Source organism: Balaenoptera borealis (assembly GCF_965194805.1).
Source record: "Balaenoptera borealis genome assembly, chromosome: X".
NCBI lineage: Eukaryota > Metazoa > Chordata > Mammalia > Artiodactyla > Balaenopteridae > Balaenoptera > Balaenoptera borealis.
In genome coordinates, this window is record NC_138881.1 from 104,242,305 (window position 1) to 104,264,222 (window position 21,918).

Genomic DNA, 21,918 nt, shown 5'->3' on the forward strand with positions numbered 1-21,918 from the left:
GAGCTTACTTGTTCCTAACTGCAGTTATTTGAAGCAAATACTAAGAAATTTTCAGTATATAGTGATGAATGGCTCTCTTTCATTTCCTAGGCCTTCACCATTTACCCCAGACTCCTGAATCCATGGTTGTTCCAACAAATAAATCACATAAAAGCTTCATTCTTTGGTAGAGGAATGATGTGGGACACAGGGGTTACAGGAGGAGGGGAGACTGTTGAGAACCTGATATAGTTGTCCCTCGGTATCCGAGGGTGATTGGTCCCAGGACCCCCGCGGATACCCAAATCTGAAGATGCTCAAGTCCCTTATATAAAATGGCACAGTATTTGCACATAACCTATGCATATCCTCCCGTATACTTTAAATCATCTCTAGATTACTTATAGTACCTAATACAATGTAAATACCATGTACATAGTTGTAAATACAATGTAAATGCTATGTAAATAGTTATGAGGCATGCGCTAAATTAAAATTTTGCTTTTAGGAACTTTCTGGAATTCTTTTTTTTCCAAATATTTTTCATCCGTGGTTGGTTGGATCCAAGGATGCAGAACCTGAGGATACGAAGGGCTGACTGTAGGTGCACAACACTGTGTCAGGTGCTTGGGGAAGGAAAGAGGTAAAAAGAACCCCTTCCCTGTTTTTAGGAGCTCAGAACTTAGTAGGAGGAATAGGTGCATAAAACAGCTGACTCTTAAACCTGCAATAAGTGTTATAAGAATTACGTGCAAAGAGAAGGGGTTGGAGTGATTATTTGAGCATATGGACACTTCATTCCGCACCCAATAAGCAAAAAAAATTAAAGCACTTCCATGGTCCTTAAAGCAGACCAGGAGCTCTAATTGTTTAACAAGGGGAAATATAAAGATGCTCATCTTCTTGGCTTGCAGTGGAATAGGGAGGTTCAGATGGATCACCTGCTCCTTAAGGCTGATGATGAAAGTTACTGGCACCGGTTTCATGCAGCTCTTTTGCTCGCTCTCTCTCCTTTACATGGCTGCCCCTGTTGAGCTGGAGGGGGAAGTACCACAGCTGGGGGCAATGAAAGTCAGGAACACCAAGAGAGCAGGCGTTTGGAACGGTAGCCCTAGGGCACCCTGGAAATATTCTTCCCCACATGAGGTCCTTTCAAATTCCCTGTACCATAGACACTACTTTGATTTAAAATGCAGTTTGCTGCTTTCTGGCCTACCCTGTTTGTTCAGTGTATTTTTGCCCCTGATTTTTACTTCTCTGTATACATATTTCTTTTTCACTGATGAATAACTTTTGTGTGGATTAGTTTCACTAAGAAGTTCCCTTCTGCTCCCCTTTCTCCCCTCATTCAGCAAATTATATTAACAGATTTTCTACAGATTTTAGATGCCACTATCACCTCTCTCTCCAATACATTGTTCTCAGCCTCCTATTAGCACATTATCTCTTTACTATGCCAATTAAACATCTGGATGCGCTGGAAAGCTGGCAAAAATATCAATCTGATTAAAACAGTTTTCTGATGTCTGGAATTGATGCACAATATACTAAACAATGAAAAACTGCTTTTCAGATGGGCAGTCACCTTTATCTTTCAATTGGCAGCAAATGCAGTAGTAATAATCAGATTGGGCATTCACAGGTTTCGACCTGTCAACCACACAATTCTAACTTATTTTTGAAAAGAAATAGATTTTAAATAAATAGTAATGCCCAAACGATCTTCAAAACTGGATTCTAAAACTAAACACAGAGCCAATTCAAAATTGGGACTCACATTCTCATCTAGTTATGTGCTATAAATTCCAAGTTAATGTTTCATATTCACTAATTGCCTATTATACAGGGCTGACCCTCTAAGACCTCTGTTTTCTGAGAACAGCAAGACTTCTGTTGAATCTAGAAAGGCTGCAGGCAAGCAGACCAATAATGGTATGCAACCCCTGAATTATAATTCATAGGTAAGCCCAGTACATGGGCAAAGATCTACTTACCAATTATCACATTGGATAACACTCCATACAGTATGTCTAGACTGTTACAAAGAAGTGCAAATGATATCACACTGCTTGTGTGGGTTTCTTTTTTTCTTTTTCTTTTTTTTTTTTTTTGGCTGTTAATGGTTCTTTTATCGCCCTGAATTGGAAGCTGTGGCACCCTTGACAGCCAGGCTCAAGGTGTCAGATATGGACATATCAAATGTTAGCTTATTTTACTTTTAGGGCCTGTTCCCTTTCAAGGAATAAAAATAAAAGCTAGCAAAATAAAAGGGAGGTTAAATTGTCTTGAAGGACTAAACAGGGCATTCACTGATCCTAGTTTTGACAGCCAGTTAGGGACTATGCCAGCTGGCTCAGTTGGGGTTGATGAAGGTCAAGGACACTGGTTTCTTCTGTACATGATCAAGTCATTCATTATTAAACTTTTACCTACTAGATGTATCCCCTTGGTTGAAAGCAGGATTGGACAAGGGAATATGAACGATATAGGGAAAACCCACGTTTTCCTAATCCTTAAAATGAATTTACAAATATATATCCTCTTAGGGACAGCACCCATATTATCGCCTTGATAAAAATGGACAGCTAGTTCCATGGCAGGCTATCCAAAAGGATTTGGCAACATGTATAGATTAGTTAATATTTGTCAGGTATGGCACTAGGTACTTCCGCATGTAGTATTTTAACTAAATCCTTGTGACAACCCTGTTAGGTAGACATTCTCATCTCCATTTTACAAATAAAGGAAGGGAAGCTGAATGTGGTTGGAAGAAATATGGGAGTCATATTAACACCCAGTGCTCTGACTACAAATCACACGTCCGACATCACCATCCAAGGTGTATGACTAGTACTACTGACCTAGGCTGTAAGACCTCCAAGTGCCTGACCAATGTAGTATTTAGAACACATGAAGTGGTTAAGGTGAAAGAATCAGACGACTTTGATTCTAATCTTGACTTTGCCACTTACAATGTACACGATCCTGGACAAATCAGTGCAACTCCTGGATTCTCAGTTTCCTCATCTACTAGATGGGATGAGTAGAATTGTTGTAAGGATCACATGCTATCATAATCATATCAGCATAGTGCTTAGTGTTTAGTAGCTAGCACTCTCGATAAATGTTAGCTCTTGCCATTAACCAAATTATAGACTGTACAGACTACAAGGAGTCTAGGGATAGAGTCCTAGGGGTAGATGCCAATGGTCTGCAGTGGCAGCTTAAAATGTTCAGACTCACTTCTGTTTAAGTTGCCTTATCACTGGCCAGAGGGCAGTTAACTTTTCTGTAGCATATTCAGTTCGTTAGAATGTGTTCATTTTGTGAACTCTGCTTGGTTAGGTGGTCAGATAGGCAGGAATCTATGTGGCTCTAAACAGACACTAATGCTACAGTAAATCTTTATTCATTGAATTTCACAAATTCAGAATTTGTTATCATTTGGACAGGGGCTGGACTGAAGCTTAACCTTTTCAGCATCGATAGAATAGAGCATCTACCAAGCAAATTAATAGTGAAAAAGAAATTGAAGGGCTGATCATTCCAGTGATTCAGCTGAACAAAATCTTCTCGGGCATTTTAGAAACCTACAAACAATGGACTCATTACAAATCATTCATAAATTTTTACTAAAGCAGGCCCTCTACTAGGCACTCCTGGTAGCTTAGTTGTTGCCATTATATGCATTGAAGGTAATATGACTGTATTTCCTTTGGAAATAGTCTCTAATTCATCTTTTTTCATTTATTCAGGCTGACTTTCACCCTAGTATTTTGCTGTATTGGTAAAAAGAAAGTGGGAGAAGTTCAAGTGCACTTAGTACTGGAACTGCCCAAATCATTGTTATTGCTATAACCTATACATTTACTTTTTCTGCATCAGGAAAGTAAATTGTTTATATGCCACTAATGTTCATGTCCTTCCCACCTGCCATCAATGGCTTCCCAAATTGCTCAGAATAAAAGCCTGTGTCCTGACAAAGACCTACTTCCTCACAGTCTGGTTCTTTACCATCTCTCTCTTACCTCTCTGACCTTACCTCCCATTACCGTATCCCACAACCCCCTTCCCCACTGTCCCTATGCCTGGAATCTTCTTTTCTCCAATGTCAATATGGCTCACCCCTCACCTCCTTTAAGTCTTTACTCAAATGCCACCTTCTCAGTAAGGCTTTCTCTGACCACATTATTTAAAATGCCACCTCTGTCGCACACTCCCTATCCTTTTTTAACCTGCTTTAAAAAAAATTTCTCCATAACACTTACCATCTTCTATCAGACTATATAAAAATTTTTTTAGTTTATTGTCTGCCTCTCAAAACTAGAATATAAGATCCATGGAACACGGATTTAGTCTTTTTTATTCATTGCTATTTCCTCAATGACTAGAATAGTGCCTGACCCCAAGTAAGCTTTCAATAAATATTTATTGAATGAATAAATGGATATCCTAAAAGTCCTATTTTTAGGACATTTATAAATACACCTAGAGATTAATAAATGTTCAATTAATGCATCAAAATATGTTAAGTTACAAATAGATTCTTCATTGATACCACACCTTTATCACACACTTTATATTACTGTATTTCAAACATTTTCATTCATTTTCACCACTACAAAGTAGGAAGATGTCAAGTATTACTAGTTTTAGTCGATAAATAATGTGACAGATCCAGTTATAGAGGGGTTAACTGAGTTATAGAGTTTAGATGTTCCAACTTCCACTCATATCTGGAATCACTTGGCAGTTTAGGCTCTCATAACTAAGTGATGATCTTCTAATAAATGGCTTCCTTGGAAATGAGGGGGGTATGGTCAGAAGAGAATAATTAGGAATATGCTTTCTGTTGCCAGGTCTTTTTTCCCAGCCAAATCTTAAAAGTAAATGCGGAGAGGGGCCCTTAAACAGAGCAAATGTTACCAATTCATTGCTCCTTCTATTTCATTTTCCTATTTATTAAACCCTGCAGCATGCTGGTGACATTCAAAACATGAGGCTTATTGATCCATGAGCTTATATGTGTTCATAATTCACCCATGGTGCTGATTTCTAGATCTAGAAACACTGCATCATAAAACAGGCTTGCAAATAGCTATTGTTCTTAATGAATGGTGACTTGTTATGAAGAGTGATTCCTGGAAGATCATTCTCTTTTAGGCAATTAACTTATTGATTTTACCAATGAATATGAATATAGACCACCGGAAGAGTTTATATCAGAGAAGCTTGGACAAACATGTGACAAATACTTAAAAGATCAGGGGGAAAAAGACTGTTTCGATTAAACACTCTTATTGTACATCTTTTTAACCTCCGTGACAATCGTTCCACAGTATCAGAAGTCACCTTCCTTCCTCTATGACTTGAGGGACTAAAATGTAATCTTTGATAGCTGAAGATCTTTAAAAATTTACAATGTTCTGTATAATCTGGCCAGTGCCTACCTTTATATTCTCATCTCCCACCAATCTCTCCCTGACTCATTGTATTCCAGCCACAATGACTTACCTTTCACTTTCTAGAAGAGTCTAGTATATTTCCACCTCAGGGCATTTGTACATGCTGTTTCCCTGGCCTGGAACATTCTTCCCCTGACTCATGTGAGGCCTCCCTTGCCACATAGACTTGGTTAGGTCCTGCTATACATGTTTATAGCACTCTAAAAACTTTATAGCACTCTAAAAAATTGTAAATATATAGTTATTTGTGTGGTTTCTTGTTTAATACCTAAACCATAAGCTCCATGAAGGCAGAAACTTGTTTGACATTTTCTCCTCAGTGTCAAGCACAATACTCGGCACAAAGTAGTAATGAATGAATGGAAAATTGGGTGCCCAATCTGAAATGTTTGGCTGAAAGGTAAATAAATCTTTGAGTCAAACATTTGGATCAGCGCTATCCAATAGTACTTTCTCCATTGATAGGAATGCTCTAGATGTGCACCAACACAGCGGTCGCTAGCCTCATGTGACTGTTGAGCACTTGAGATGTGGCTAGTGCAACTGAGAAATGGAATTTTTAATGTTATTTAAATTGTATTTAAATAGTCATATGTGGCTAGTGGCTACCATATCAGACAATGCAGGTTTTGGTATCTCCAAATAGATGTCGGATGGTCTATAAACTTAGCCAAAGAATACAAAGAAGTTAGAAACTTTTATGAAGTCCAACTTATAATTTTTTTCCTATTGTGGTTTCTTTCCTAGCTTTTATGTTTAAGAAGTCCCTTCCAATCTTGAGATCTACCACCTATATTTTCTTCTAATTGTGTTTGAGTTTTCTTTTGCCTTCAACTCATTAATCAGCTGGAGTGTTTTTATTTATTTTATTCTTTTGGAATATGGTATGAATTGAAAATCTAAGTTTTTTTTTTTCCTTAATAGTTGTCTCAGCACCACCTATTTCATAATGTTTCTTTTCCCCACTGATTTTTGATGCTGGTTTTATAATATCCTAAATATTTGTACCGCGGTGTGTTCCTGAGCTTTTATTCGGTTGTACTGATCTGTCTATGCTTACATCAGTACCATTTTGTTTTAATTATCATAGTTTTAAAATATTATTTTAACATCTGATAGTTCTAGCTTGCTCTCACTATTCTTTGTTTTAGCTATTCTGATTCAGTTAATATAATGTCTAAACTTTTTTTCTCATGTCAATTTATATGTGCATGTAATGTATGGTGATTATATTTTTCAAACCCTAAATCAGGACACATGATGAACACATGAAAATGTGGTCACCATAAGGTTAAGTCTCCTCTTCCAAGCACAAGGTTGTGTCCATGGTATGTGCTTGTTGACTAAAGGGATACATGAGGTCAAGACATTTGATAGATTTGTGATTTCTATAGTAAATAGTTCTTAAATATACAATGTAAAAGACAGTTTTCAATTTTTTTGTATGTTAAGAAAAAAACCCAAGGGTTATTTGTTCTTAGTTCTGTTTTTATTATTCAAGGAGCTCTTAGGTAGTTCCTAGACCTATGTCACCCACATATTCAATGAGCCCAATTAGTTACTAAGAGTCACAATGCATTGAATCAGAGTGTAACTAAAGTCAAAGCTTCAGGAAGTAGCAGTAATACTAATGAGTATTCAAAGCTGATTAGAATGCAAAAAAAAAAAAAAAATCCTGCCATTCTTTAAGTATCAGCAATGATATGGAGTAATCAGGAAGCAGCTGCTTGAAGCAACTGCTTGAAAGTGATTTTCTTTTTTTTTTTGACTGGGAAGATTTCTTAAGAATTAACATTTAAAAAATTAGGACCACTTTTTTTTCCCCCAAAAGGTTCAATTGGCACTTTCTGATTTAGTTAAAACTCACACACATACATGCACAAACAAGTATGCAAATATTAATCATTAGGCATATACAATCATTCTGGATGGCTGGAAATGAATCCAGCCATTCTGGATAGCTGGAAAGCTGAGACCACCAAATGAAGGGCATTTAATATATTCTTAGGGATGTTACTTAAACAGTATAAAAATGGATTTATTGTCCAAAATCTTAGTCATGAGGCCTTCAGAGGTTATTTAATCCATCTTTCCATGTCAAAGTAGAACTAAACATTTATTTGTCATCAGTATCATCTTAATCCTACCAAAGGAAAAAATGGTAATTGAATATCTCTAGGAGCCTCCCCCTGCTACTCCCTAAAGAGACAATCATAAAAATACACTAAACTCACATCAGGGTCTTTGATTTTTGATTCCCACATAGATACACAGTTTTAAAGGAATGTTCATAGGTCAATACACATTCAGCAACATCTTCTATACCTTTTGTATCTATATATACCACAGATATTGAAAACTGATAATCCATTATTTCATTAATATTTAATTGATCCATTCCTTAAACATTTTTGGCTCCCCTGAGGTGACCTTGAGGCCACAGAAAATGCTTGATAATTATTCAATTATTTTTATCAAGCTGTACTTTATTAAGCAGGAAACTTATTTTAGCTCAACCCTGAGTCAGAAATTATACTTGGGACTTCCCTGGTGGTACAGTGGTTAAGAATCCGCCTGCCAATGCAGGGGACACGGGTTCGAGCCCCGGTGCAGGAAGATCCCACATGCCAAGGAGCAACCAAGCCCGTGCGCCACAACTACTGAGTCTGTGCTCTAGAGCCCGCGAGCCACAACTACTGAAGCCCGCGTGCCTAGAGCCCGTGCTCCGCAACAAAGAGTAGCCCCTGCTCACCGCAACTAGAGAAAGCCTGTGTGCAGCAACAAAGACCCAACGCAGCCAAAAACAAATAAATACAGAAAGAAAGAAATTATACTTGCATAGGTTGTTAATGTATTTTCTGAGCATAACATTTTAATCAATATATCAATTGAGAAATCTCCATTACTGCCTCCAATCTTTTTTGGAATGAAGCAGACCACCTAGGTTTACACCCTGGCTCTATCGTTTACTTTCTATATGATCTTGAGCAATTTATTTAACTTCTCGGTGCCTCAGTTTCCTAATTTGTAAAGTAGTGTTAATAGTAGTTTCTACCTCATGAGGATTAAGTGAAGTTATTCACATAAAGGACTCAGCACAGTGCCTTGTACATAGTAAACCCTGAATACAAGTGAGCTAATATTATTAGTAATTATACTGGGCATCAAACTATGGACTCTGGGTCATACTTAACACGTAACAAGGAAACAATATAGACAGGATATAATTTAGTGCTTGATTGTATGATGCATATGATAAACACCATGGTAGATTGGGGTGGTGGATGTCAGAGGTATCATGGGAGATATGGCTTGAGTTGGGACTTAAATGATGAACTGAGAATGATGGGTGTAGAAGATGAGTCTTGAAAAAAACAAAAAAAGAAAATGAGTCTTGGCGGACCACAGAAGTCAAGTAAATGGTTGATTAGTGTACCATTTAATTGAAAATCTCACTCTGGCCTCCCCAACAAAAATTTCAATTTAGATAGGAAGTAAACAGTCTCTTCAGAAAATGGTCTGTTATCCTAAATTTAGTGTGTGTGTGTGTGTGTGTGTGTGTGTGTGTTTGTGTGCACGTGTGCACATGTGCGTTGATTGGTGTAGTTTATCATCCTTTAAGTAGTGCACATGAATTATCTTGTTTAATTCTTATAACAACCCTATTAGACAGTTATTATTATTATCAGCCCCATTTGGAAGGTAAGGAAATTGAAGCACAGAGATAGCAAGAAACTTTTCCCAAACCCTACAGCCAGAAAGTACATAGCAGAGCTAATATTTGACCCCAGAAATTCTAACTTCAAAGCCCTGTGCTCTTAATCAGAAAGTTGCTTCTACTTAAAATTCATAAGGTCTTATAACTTTTAAAGGTAAACTGTTAGCCAGAACAATAAAAGAAGACACTTTTACACCTAATTTGGTGCTTAAACAATGACTGCTATCTTATTGTTTTAAGCCCCATTTGGATTCAAATGACAAGGTATATAATTGTCTAAGCACAAATAGAAACCTTGAGGAGTCAAATTTAACAACGTACTTCATTTTAAGTTAATATACAGAAATTAGAAATAAAAATTTTTGTCAATTTCATGTTTTCTTGAGTAGAAAGTAAGAGGAAAGTGAGGATTTGTTGTTTTAGGCTCATTCAGAGGTGATTTGGCTGTTTTGAGGCCTGACTGTACAATGTATTAGATGCCTTTGTTTGCTTGATTAAAACAGAAGTGGTTACCCTGAGGCCTTGGAGCCACATATGGTTTTCTAAAACATGTGCAGCTCTTGAATTAAATGTAAAATATTCTACTGTGAATTGTCATGATGCCGTGTCCTTTGAAAGATGTAAAGTGGTACTAAAAGGTAAAGACACAAGAGGGAGCTCTAAATAACTAAGAACAAAGAAAACTACCTCACGACGTGTGTAGTGCAAGCTACACTAGCATCTGACAGTTTAGACAGTAGTACGTTGATTTAATTTAGTAGAATAAATGCCACAGATATGGGAGGCAGCATGGTTGTAACAATTAAGAAAACAGAAACTGAAGTCATATAGCCCTGAATTGGAACCTTGGTTCTGTTACTTTCTAGCTGTGTGATCCTGGAAAAGTCACTTACCATCCCCACTCCAAGCATTAGTTTTCCCATTTGTGAACAGGGAAAATTGTACCTATACCTGATAGCATTATTGTGAGAATTAAATGAGATATAATACATGGAAAGAGTTTGGAGTATTGCCTGGTTACTGTAAATATTCAATAAACTGAGACTTACAAAATAGTATGACTTTATACTGTTTATACCGAGGATTCCTAATTTTCACTCTTGGCCAGATTGGTCATCACTGTGCTAGAGGCTGGGCTATTCCTTTCTTTCATGAACATTTAATAAATGACTCACCTCCATCATTGTCCAAGTTATCTCCACAAAGCATTTCCATGACAACATTGCAGCCTGTCCCACTCCAACCCACCTGACACACACAGTGCCAACCATTTTGATCCAGGGTACATCGCCCATTTCCAAAGCAGAGCCCCGGGCAGCCATCTGAAAAGACAGCAGCGAGTAACAAATTCAGAGACATCAGAATGGGATTGGCCAACAATGATGTATCTGCCTAGAGGGAAAAATCGAATCATCTGGGCTCCATTCAGATGAGGTGTTGAATAAATGGAAGAGGAGCTTGCATGCTTATACCACCTTCCCAGGGAACTTGTTATCCCTTACTCTGCTGTGCTTTTCCTTAGAGAGCCAATTAAACATTATTAATGCTAAACCCAATTCCCAACCTCTGATTCAGACAGGATAAAAACTATGATGGGGACAAGACATGTTTTCTGTTTCTTTTCGAAAAAGGTATCTCCTCATCTCAATCAAAACTGGATGGATGATATTGTATCTAGTTATGGCCAAAAAGTTGGGAAAAGACAGCAGTTTCTATGAAGAGATACTTCTCCTAACTACTGCTACTCTGGGCTGATTTTTCCCTTGTGAGATGTTGCTTCAGGACTTAGGTATGTTGGTATACAGTTCAGACCATACCATTAATTGCCCACATGGTGCCTTAGAAATGTGCTGCAGTTGCTTTACATCTATTCAGCTTTTCTCTTCAAGATTATTATTGATCTGAAAGCTAAGGATTGATTTTTTTACTTATCTGGTATCTCTCTCAGAAACTAGTATAATAGTATACCTGTAGTAAGTGCTCAACAAATGTTTATGGAATTAATGCACACCAAATTTAGACTTTCAGAATTCTAGAGAATAACTGGATAAATATAGTCAAGAGGAAATTATAATGCTTAAATGACTTCTATCCATTGATAACCCTAACCACAGACACTAACGATGGTCTCTATTTAGACTTTTAATTTCTCAGGGATGACCTACTCTTTCTACCAGTGGTTCAGAAATAGGCTATTCCAAAGGGCAACTCTGCATGTCCCAAGTGCTCAGTGGGCAGATGAACAGAGAGAGCAATAATGGCATATAGCTTCTGGAAATTTCCCCAGTAGCAACGCAGGACCAGATCTGGATTTTACAGGAGAGAGTCCAATCAATATTCTTTCCATTTTCTGTCTTTGAAAGAAAATTCCAGAAGTATAAAAAGCAAAAGAATTTTTTTTTTAAATCTGTAGAAGTAATCCAGTGTTTCTTGCAAATGGTTTTCCTAGCAACTCTCAACAGACCAGAAGAAGAAAAGACTTTAAAATAAAATGACAGATGGCTGTTAGAAAATATGAAAAGATTATATATATATTCCTCACCCACATGTATAAGATTAAGAAAGAAATTTATCTAGTTCCATTCTCATGCACATACAGTGGATAAAGAGAAATTAGGGATAATTTGAGTAGGACATTTTCAACCTTCTCAGGCTGAGGTAATGAAAGGCACCAGGAAATCTGACAGAAAAACCCTTGCAGTCTCTATCGAATGCAGATCCCTGGTGGGGATGGATGATGAGGTACTAACAGGGGAATAATTCTTCTGCCCTTGTAAGGATACTCTACACGGACTTAAAGCTATATTGTTATGTTAGAGAAAAAGTTCAGCTGTCTACCTAAACCTAGTTCATTTAATAATTACCTCTCTGTCATATAAACAGACACACACACACACACACACCCCGCGACATCAAGACAAAGAAAAATAATTCTTAAAACTGCTTATCAGTCTATTAAACTCTATGGCAAAAAATGAATCTTTGGTATTGGGAAAGCAAATTACTTTTAAGTCTATTACAGCATGAACCTGACAATATTGCACTTAAGTAAGACTGCCAACATTAAAAACAACAACAAACACCACCCAAACCCCACCAACACTTCCTTTCCCACATGCATATTTTCGGTTTAAAATATTTTTCTGTTATAAAACTAGAGAGAACGGGCTTACCTCGGACAGCATCTAAGTAGTGAGCTAAAAAGGGGGGAAAACAGTGATTGAATGAATTTCTGGGAGACCAAAGCTATACAACAAGTACTAATGGTTTACCATCTGTTGCCTGGGAGAACAGCAAACTGTGAATTCTGAAATGCCTGCAGCTCAGAAGTTGGTACACTGGCCTGTGTAGTTTGTGAATAATATTTTCTGTGGGAAAGATATTAATGGCTTTTCTGCAAGAAACTCTATTAGGCTTCCTAAAAAAGTGTCATATTTCATTAGAAGTATAAGAACTGCATTTTTACATTTCAGTAATAACTCATGAAAGAGTGCTAGTTTGAACTTCTTATTAGTAATATCTTTAGAAGGGAGTTCTGGAGTAACCACCTTTGGTAATCATGACAATATTTAAATCCTCCTATGTGAAGGCAATAAACTTACTCTAGTGCAGGAATGTAATTACTTAAGCTGCATCTGAATCTCACCCCTCACCACCTATTTAATGAATCTTAAGTATTTTCCACAGTCACAGAACAAGACTGACTGTAGTTGAGTAGTAATGCAGTTTATTAAAATTATATGTTATATATATTATATATATTATACATTACTTTGGCAGGTTCCAACCATTATAACAAAAATCACCTAAAAATGAAAGCTGTAGTACAGTCTAGAGGGGAAAAAAAGCCCATAAACAATGAATTGTGTATCCAGAGGCCCACGCTTGCTTTTGCACTGTATGAATTTTCTGTGTGCTCATAGAATGACACTGGAACATTCTGTGACCCACTTTCCTTAGCTGAACAATGGTAATCATATTTGTCCCTCTGTATACATACAGGGAACCTTCGTGGCAGATACATGTGTGTGTCAAGGGCTTTGATATTTTTCTCAGAAAAAAGTATTTTATAAATGAAACTTTCATTATTATTAGTGTTTTTTATGGTGTGAAGACCACGTGATAGATTAATTATTACATAGACTTTCTCACACCCATAGGTGTTCTCCCAGGAAGCAGCCTGAAAATTAGTGAAATTGGTGACAAGGGATGAGAGAGGGTGGATGTCTTGGTACAAACTCTCTATACTACCCAATAAACAATTCAACACAGATGTTCTATTGATGGCAGGTCAGGAGTGTCTTCCTTATACACATTAAAGACAGCCCTTAATGATACTGAATGGCCCCTGATAAAGTAGTCCCATTTAATGAAATTGCCTCTAAGTGCTTTCAACCAAAACAACCTATACTTTTCAAAAGGAAAAATGGCCAGTGAATGTTACCTTTACAACAAAAGCACTTTTCTTATTAACTAATGACACTATATTCTAATGTATCATCTTTCATTTGACTAACTCAAAGCACTTGAAAGCAGAAAATATAAAGAATACTGAAGTAATGAGAAAGGAAAAGACACAGAAATAAGTAAGATATTATCAACAAAACAGGAAACCTCCCAGTTAAGGAAACTTTCAAACTTATGGCCAGCCCTCCTACTTCTTCCCTCTTCCCACCTCAAATTCTACAAACAGCTTGGTGATTGACTTGCTAGACTGCTTTACTTCTTCAATTAATCCAATTTACTTTGTTCAAAGTATGGTGGTACTTACCAATTGTGCAGTGGTCGCCCTCCCATCCAGGGCTACACTCACATTTTCCATCTTTGCATTGGCCATGCTCAGCACAATGAGAATGACAGGAGCGTTCTTCACATGTTGGTCCTACCCAACCTTCTTCGCATTGGCAAATTCCCCTTGAGCAGACTCCATGGCTACCACACTCCATGGTACAGAGCTCTGTGGGGAATTCAAAGAAGATGTATTTACATAATTTATTACAACCAGAGTCTACTCTTTCAAAAACACATTAGAATTACCAAAATCTCAGTCTATACCTGTATTTAAAATATATAAACAAAATGTCACAAAGCCCTCTAGCATTTGAGTGAATGTACAAGGAACTCTGTTAAAAAAGGTAGTTATATCTCTATGTATAAAATAAACTCTAAATCATATTGCTTTTGAGCAGTCCACAAAATGATAAGACCATTCAAGGCTTGGAAATGAAGTCAGTGCCAAACAAATGTCAAGCGGTTTTCACTAAACATTCATTAAGATTACAGATAATGTTGTAGGGATTTTGTGATGCTACAAGGAAATCACTGGGGAAAACACACAGTGCCCTAACTTCATTCGGGTTTTACAATCAGAAAGATGATAGCTTTCTAATAAAATTCATAATATACAAGAGGTAAAGCTGCCAGTGACAGTAATCAACTGCTTTCTCTGATCATACTAACAATATTTGCATTTATTTTAAGGATTTAAAGTGACTCTTGGTTGATTAAAACACACAGTCTTCTTATCTCAAAATGCCATTCAATATTTAGCCAATATAATCAAGGTGTATTATTAGCTCTGCCCAGTTTCTCTCTTCTGTATCCTTGACATTTTTTTGAGAAACACTGAATATTAATAAAATCATGACAGTAGAAAACCAAAATAAAAGTTTGGCTAGCTTGTTTCTTCATCAAATTCCCTTGCTGGAGGAGCAGAAGGGAGATAAAAGCCTATCGAGAGAATGCAATAGGTTTTGGGTACAATTGGCCACATATCCTTGAATGAAAAAGAAGGTGTTCTGGAAGCCAAGTTGTCTATCTTTCATAGTCTCAAATTCTGAAACTGGTTTTATATATTGATAGATATTGACATATGATGATATAAGTATTACCCTATATTACATGTAACAAAGCTCTTCATATGTAACAAAGGTTTCTACTCTATAGATAGCAGAGTTATTTTTCAGTAGGTGAGAATATTCTTCTGATAAAGCCATGATTATGAATTTTATTACTATCTGGATCAATATACTCACTAATTCATTCACAAGTATTCTTTGAGGGTCAAGATATCATAGAAAGAGTAAATGGTTTGGAATAAGAATTCCTCTGCATAAAAGCTGCGTATCCTTAGGCAAATTACTAACATGCTTTCTTAATCTCTGCTTGTGTAACTACACAATGAAAGAAATAATATTTACACCTGACAGGGTCATTGGGCAGTTTGAGATATATTTTGGAGGTAGAACCAATATGAATTCCTTAAGAGGGGATACAGGAAATGAAGGAAAGTGAAAAATAAAAGTTTTGGCTTAAACAAATGGGTGGGTAATGCTGCCACTAACAAAATGGAAAAGGATAAAGGAAGAATAAGATGGAAGATCAAACAGATTAACATTGAGATAACGTATAGATAGCCAAATGAAGATGTCAATTAAGCAGTAAGATATATGAATTTGACAGGCCAGGGCTAGAGATATGAAATTGGCAACCATTAGCATATAGGTGGTATTTAGCATTTAAGTTTGAGACCAGATGATATCCCCTAAGGAATGAGCCCTGAGGTGTTCCGTGATTTAAAGATAAGGTAGAAAAAGAGGAACCATCAAAGGAGACTGAGAAGGAGAGGGCAGTGAGTGATAGGAGGAAATCTAATAGATTGTGGTATAGGTAAAGCCAAGAGGACACTTTTTCAAGAAGGGGGTAGTTATCATAGGGACAGAGTAAAGGGCCAAAGTAGGTGATTAAATAGTTAATCCCACTAGGGGATTATAAGTAAAGAAAAAAGTATAGGAGACCCCTGTAAGTTAATGATCACTCAAGAAAGCAGATTTGCTTAACCACAAAACCAAGCAGGCTTGCTTAGCAACAAAACCAGGTTACAGAAACATGAGACATGCCCCCAAACAATAAAACAATGGTGGCATGAGACCCACATCCTACCCAGTGAGCTCAGTAAGTTAATGATTACTAGGACACGCTCCTCTGCGCGCACTAAAAACAAAAATATAAGGAAAAGGTGACATTATACTAAAAGCTGAAATGATTTAACATATTTTAGTATATGTTACTGCCTTTTTGCTCATTTCCATTGCACCATGACAGTCCCAGCTTGACCATGTAGGGACAAGAAAACTCCCCCACCCGACGTGGAGGAGGAACTGAGGACAATGGAATTTTGATGTCTATTCAAGAATGAGGAAGAAGGTGGTTTTCTCCCCCTCCCCACTTTTCCTTTGATTATAAAACTGTAGCCCACTAAGTTCTTGGGGTGTGGCACCCTCTCGCCCACCTGCTTGTAAGCCTCACAAATGTCCTATTCTAATAAATCACTTCTTATCTATCACTTTGCCTCTTGCTGAATTCTTTCTGCGTTGAGACATAAAGAACTGGAGCTCCTTGGAGCCCCTGAAGTGCCACCTAATGGTTTCAGTTACATAAAAAATATTGCTCAGAGGTCAAGTGAGACATGGGCAGAGAAGTACCCATTAGATTTACCACATGGAAATTGTTGGTAACTTTAGGAAGAGCTGTATTGATAAAGTGGTAGTTGTAAAGCCAGATTGCACTGGGTGAAAGAGTGAATAGAAAACTGTGTGTGGGATCACCAGGTTGTGAGAAAAGTCTAGGACCCAGACAACACCAAAAAGGGGGGACTTAGCCTAATAAATGGTAGCTCAAGTAGGTTAATCTTGAATTAGCACCAACACTCTATATCTTGATTCTGAATCTATGATTGATAATCTGGATTTTAAAATTCAGTTCTTATAGTGAATTTGATATTGTAATTATGCTCCCCTTAATGGCCTCCCTTAAGACACTAAAAGCTGAACTGAAAGGGCCTTTCTAAGATTAGAAAGCTAAATTGGTCAAAGCCAATCAAGCCAGAGCTGACTGAAACAATGAGAGGCAAACATTTTGCCTATATTGCTTTATACAACTATAAATTTTAGACATAGGAGTACATCATTCTGATGATTTCCTGAAAAGTAGTAGGACTAGATGAAATAGTATTCACCTAGAATTTATTCACTGTTCAGAACTAGATGAACAGTATTGGCAAAATGGCAGACTAGGCTATCTTTAAACCACCTTGATATAAACCCTTAGAAATGCTGAATATAATGTAATAATTTTTTAAATTGCATGTCTTAGCTCACAAGAAAGAGAAATTCTCAAACGCTGGAAGCAAAGAGGATGCTAACAGTCAAAGACGTAAGCATATAAGTCAACCCTCTGGCAGCATAGAGGGGTTATTATACCCAGTAATGACCAGGGCTTGGGTATCTGTGTCCACAAAGGGAAAAGAGATGAGGTCTTTGGTCCATTTAAGATGGGGAGTTGTACGAAAACTCCTGCAGAAATCAAGGACAACCCCTGAAAAGCTGCAATCTCAATGAGATGGGGACTAATAAACTATCCACTAGCCCAGAGAGATGGCAAAGAAGCATTGACTATATAATAGTAACAACAACAACATCAACAACAATAACAATTGGGGGGTTAGAAAACAGTAGTGAAATAAAATATTACCTTATCATAATACGTGCAATGGAGTGCCCTGTGTTCAATATTTCTAAAGCCTTGTATTTTTCAGGAGTTAGGTAAGAGATACTTTGTCAAGTATGCATATAAAAATGTAAAGGTGGAGCTCTGTTTCTAGTGATTGTGACCTAAGTAATCTTTACTATTCTCTTCTGATGAGAACTAGAAAATCTAGACAAAATATATTTTAAAATTTGTTGGATGTTACTACTAGAATTCACAAAAGGGTAAAGAATTGCTGGGCCAAGTTCCAGGAGAAAACGAAAACCCAGAGAGGTGTCTGATATTTTTGGATGCTTCTTTTCTAGAAGTGTCTGTCAATTCTGGTAGATGCAGCTGGAAGGCTCAAAGGTTGGGTAAAGCTTTTGTCAGTCTCATGGGGACAGAAAAAATACTTGACTGGATAATGGCTAGGAAATTTCCAATACTGAAGAAAACACCAAGCCAAATATTGAAGCAAAACTGAAGGAGCAAAAAAGAGAAGGCAGATTCACAATTATAGTCAGAGACTTTTATGATCCCCTTTCTCATTAACTAACTGACAGAACAAGCAGACGACTTAGAAAGAATATGGAATATTTGACCAACATGATTAACAAATTTGATCCAATTGATACATACAGAACACTGCATTAAATAACTACAACATACACAGAAATTCCAAGTGCACATAGAACATTTACAAATATTGACCACATGCTAGGCTATAAAGCAAGTCTCAATGTATTTCTAAGTATTGAAATTATATATAGCATGTTTTCTACCTACTATGGAATTAAACTTGAAATCAGTAACAAAAGATAATTATAAAATCCATATAATTTGGAAATTAAGAAATAGACTTCTGAATGTACTACAGAACAGAGAAGAAATCATCATGGAAATAGGAAAATATTTTGAAATGAATGAAAATGAAGGTACCACATATCAAATTTTGTGTAATATAACTCAGTCCCTATGTATAGGAAAACTTATAAGGTAGAAAGGACAACCACCTGGAAAACAATGACCCAAGCATCCAATTTTAAAAAATTAGAAAAAGAAGAGCAAAGTAAACTCCAAGAGGGTATAAGGAAGAAAATAATAAGAGCTGAGATTAATTAAATAAGAACAAACATATGATAGAAAGGATCAATAAAGCCAAAACTTGATGATTTGCATAGACTAATAAAACTGATAAATCCCTGATGGGGACTGACCAAGAAGAAAATACTGAAGACCCAAATAATTAATATCGGGAATGAAAAAGATGACATTGTTGCAGATCTTTCAGACATAAAACATCATAAGAGGATATCACAAACAACTTTTTGTCAATACATTTAAAACTTTCAGTGGAATGAAAAAATCTCTAGAAAAATACAGCTTACAATAATAAACACAAGAAAAACAGGAAACTGAATAGTTTCTATAAAAAACCTTAATAAACAATGAAAAATATTCCCTCGCCCACAAACAATTACAGCCTCAGATGACTTCATTTGTAAATATACCAAACTTTTAAGGAAGGAAAATTGCCAATCTTGAATAAACTTTTCCAAAGAATAGAAAAAGAGAAAACACTTCACAGATATGCTTTATGAGTCCAGCATAACCTTGATGTAAAATTCTGACAAGTATATTATAAGAAAAAATACAGGCCAATCTCACTCATAAATATGGATGCAAAAACTCTAAACAAAATATTAACACAGTAAAACTGGTATTACACAACAGGAAATTGTATAATGACCAATTTGTGCTTATTCTAGAAATGCAAGATTGCATTAAAACTTGAAAATCAATCATTGTAATTCATCATATATATGGAATAAAAGAGAAAACTCATATGATCATCTCCACAGATATATAATGAGTATTTGATAAAATACTAAACATTCATTTGTGATAAAAACTTATAGCAAATTAAGACCAAAAGGAACTTTAACTGATAAAGATTAGCTGCAAAAACCCCAGAGCAAACATTATTTAGTACTGAGATGTTGAAATCTTTTCTTCTATTACTGAGACTGAGAAAAGATGCCTATGATCATCACTTCTATACAACATAATTCTAGAGGTCCTAGCCAGTGCAATAACGCAAGAAAAAGAAAAAAAGTATAAAAATTGAAAAGCAATAAATAAAATAATCATATGGTAGTTCTATTTTTAGTTTTTTAAGGGACCTCTATACTGTTCTCCATAGTGGCTGTATCAATTTATATTCCCACCAACAGTGCAAGAGCGTTCCCTTTTCTCCACACCCTGTCCAGCATTTATTGTTAGTGGATTTTTTAAAAAATTTATTTATTTTATTTATCTATTTTTGGCTGTGTTGGGTCTTTGTTGCTGCTTGTGGGCTTTCTCTAGTTGTGGTGAGTGGGGGCTACTCTTCGTTGTGGTGCACGGGCTTCTAACTGCAGTGGCTTCTCTTGTTGTGGAGCACAGGCTCTAGGCACACAGGCTTCAGTAGTTGTGGCATGCGGGCTCAGTAGTTGTGGCTCACGGGCTCTAGAGCACAGGCTCAGTAGTTGTGGCGCATGGGCTTAGTTGCTCCGTGGCATGTGGATCTTCCTGGACCAGGGCTTGAACCCGTGTCCCCTGCACTGGCAGGTGGATTCTTAACCACTGTGCCACCAGGGAAGCCAATTAGTGGATTTTTTGATGATGGCCATTCTGACCAGTGTGAGATGATACCTCATTGTAGCTTTGATTTGCATTTCTCTAATGATTAGAGATGTTGAGCATCCTTTCAATCTCACTACTGGGCATATACCCTGAGAAAACCATAATTCAAAAAGAGTCATATACCACAATGTTCATTGCAGCACTATTTACAATAGCCAGGACATGGAAGCAACCTAAGTGTCCATCGACAGATGAATGGATAAAGAAGATGTGGCACATATATACAATGGAATATTACTCAGCCATAAAAAGAAACAAAATTGAGTTATTTGTAGTGAGGTGGCTAGACCTAGAGTCTGTCATACAGAGTGAAGTAAGTCAGAAAGAGAAAAACAAATACCGTATGCTAACACATATATATGGAATCAAAAAAAAAAAAAAAGGTTCTGAAGAACCTAGGGGCAGGACAGGAATAAAGATGCAGATGTAGAGAATGGACTACTTGAGGACACAGGGAGGGGGAAGGGTAAGCTGGGACAAAGTGAGAGAGTGGCATTGACATACATACACTACCACATGTAAAATAGATAGCTAGTGGGAAGCAGCCACATAGCACAGGGAGATCAGCTCAGTGCTCTGTGACCACCTAGAGGGGTGGGATAGGGAGGGTGGGAGGGAGACGCAAGAGGGAGGAGATATGGGGATATATGTATACATATAGCTGATTCACTTTGTTATACAGCAGAAACTAACACAACATTGTAAAGCAATTATACTCCAATAAAGATGTTAAAAAATATTATCATAGAGATATATTAAAGATTTTATATTCTGATTTGGCAAAAAAAAAAAAAATTTAAACCTCCCTTTAAAAAAAATAAAGATAATGACCAAAAGAACATAAACAGAATATATAACTTCTTAACCAGAAAAAGAGAAATAAGAATGAAGATAACCCAGTCAGTCAGAGCAAAGGCAGAAAAAGGGTAAAAGTCAATGAAAAAATAAATGATGTAAATAGGAGACACAAAAGAAGATTATAGGATATAAATCCAAACATGTCAGTAATCCTAGTAAATAAAAACAAATTGAACTTGCAATTTAAGAGTGAGACTCTGGAACTGAGTGAAGAAGAAAATCTAGTTATGTTCCTTCTGTTAATAAGAGATGTGCTGAAACAAACTAATACAGAAAAGTTAGCAATAAGGGAAAAAAGGCACTGTAGTAAAGTACCAAGAGAAACTTGATGTAGTTATAATATTATCAGATGAAATAGATTTCAAGGTATAAAACATTATTATGGATAGAGTCATTATATAATGATAAAAGGATTAATTCACCAGGAAGATGTAACAATCCTGATCCTGTAAGAAAATACAGCTTCAAGATATATAAAGCAAAACTCGACATACTTATAATAAGACAAATTGAAAATTTCAACATCAGGAATAAGAAGATAAAAAATTAGTGGATGTAGAAACTTTGAATAGTACAATTAACAACTTTAATATAATGGACATATATAGAACCCCCAAACGTATGACTATACAATACATATTCTTTTCAAGAACACACAGAATACCCACAAAACTGACAATTATTAGT

General features: G+C 36.5%; 1 protein-coding gene across 3 annotated transcripts in view; it reads right to left on the minus strand.

The window, feature by feature from the left end:
* Nucleotides 1-21,918, minus strand: part of TENM1 (teneurin transmembrane protein 1) — a 777,022-nt gene that overhangs the window by 169,745 nt on the left and 585,359 nt on the right. For 2 of the 3 annotated variants that reach the window (XM_082376913.1, XM_082376911.1), the window contains 3 exons: nt 13,934-14,119; nt 12,336-12,359; nt 10,338-10,484 (listed from right to left, as the gene is read on the minus strand). In XM_082376913.1, coding sequence (XP_082233039.1) covers nt 10,338-10,484; nt 12,336-12,359; nt 13,934-14,119 — 357 coding nt within the window. The remainder of the gene's footprint in view (nt 1-10,337; nt 10,485-12,335; nt 12,360-13,933; nt 14,120-21,918) is intronic. The other variant, XM_082376912.1, reaches the window with a different exon arrangement.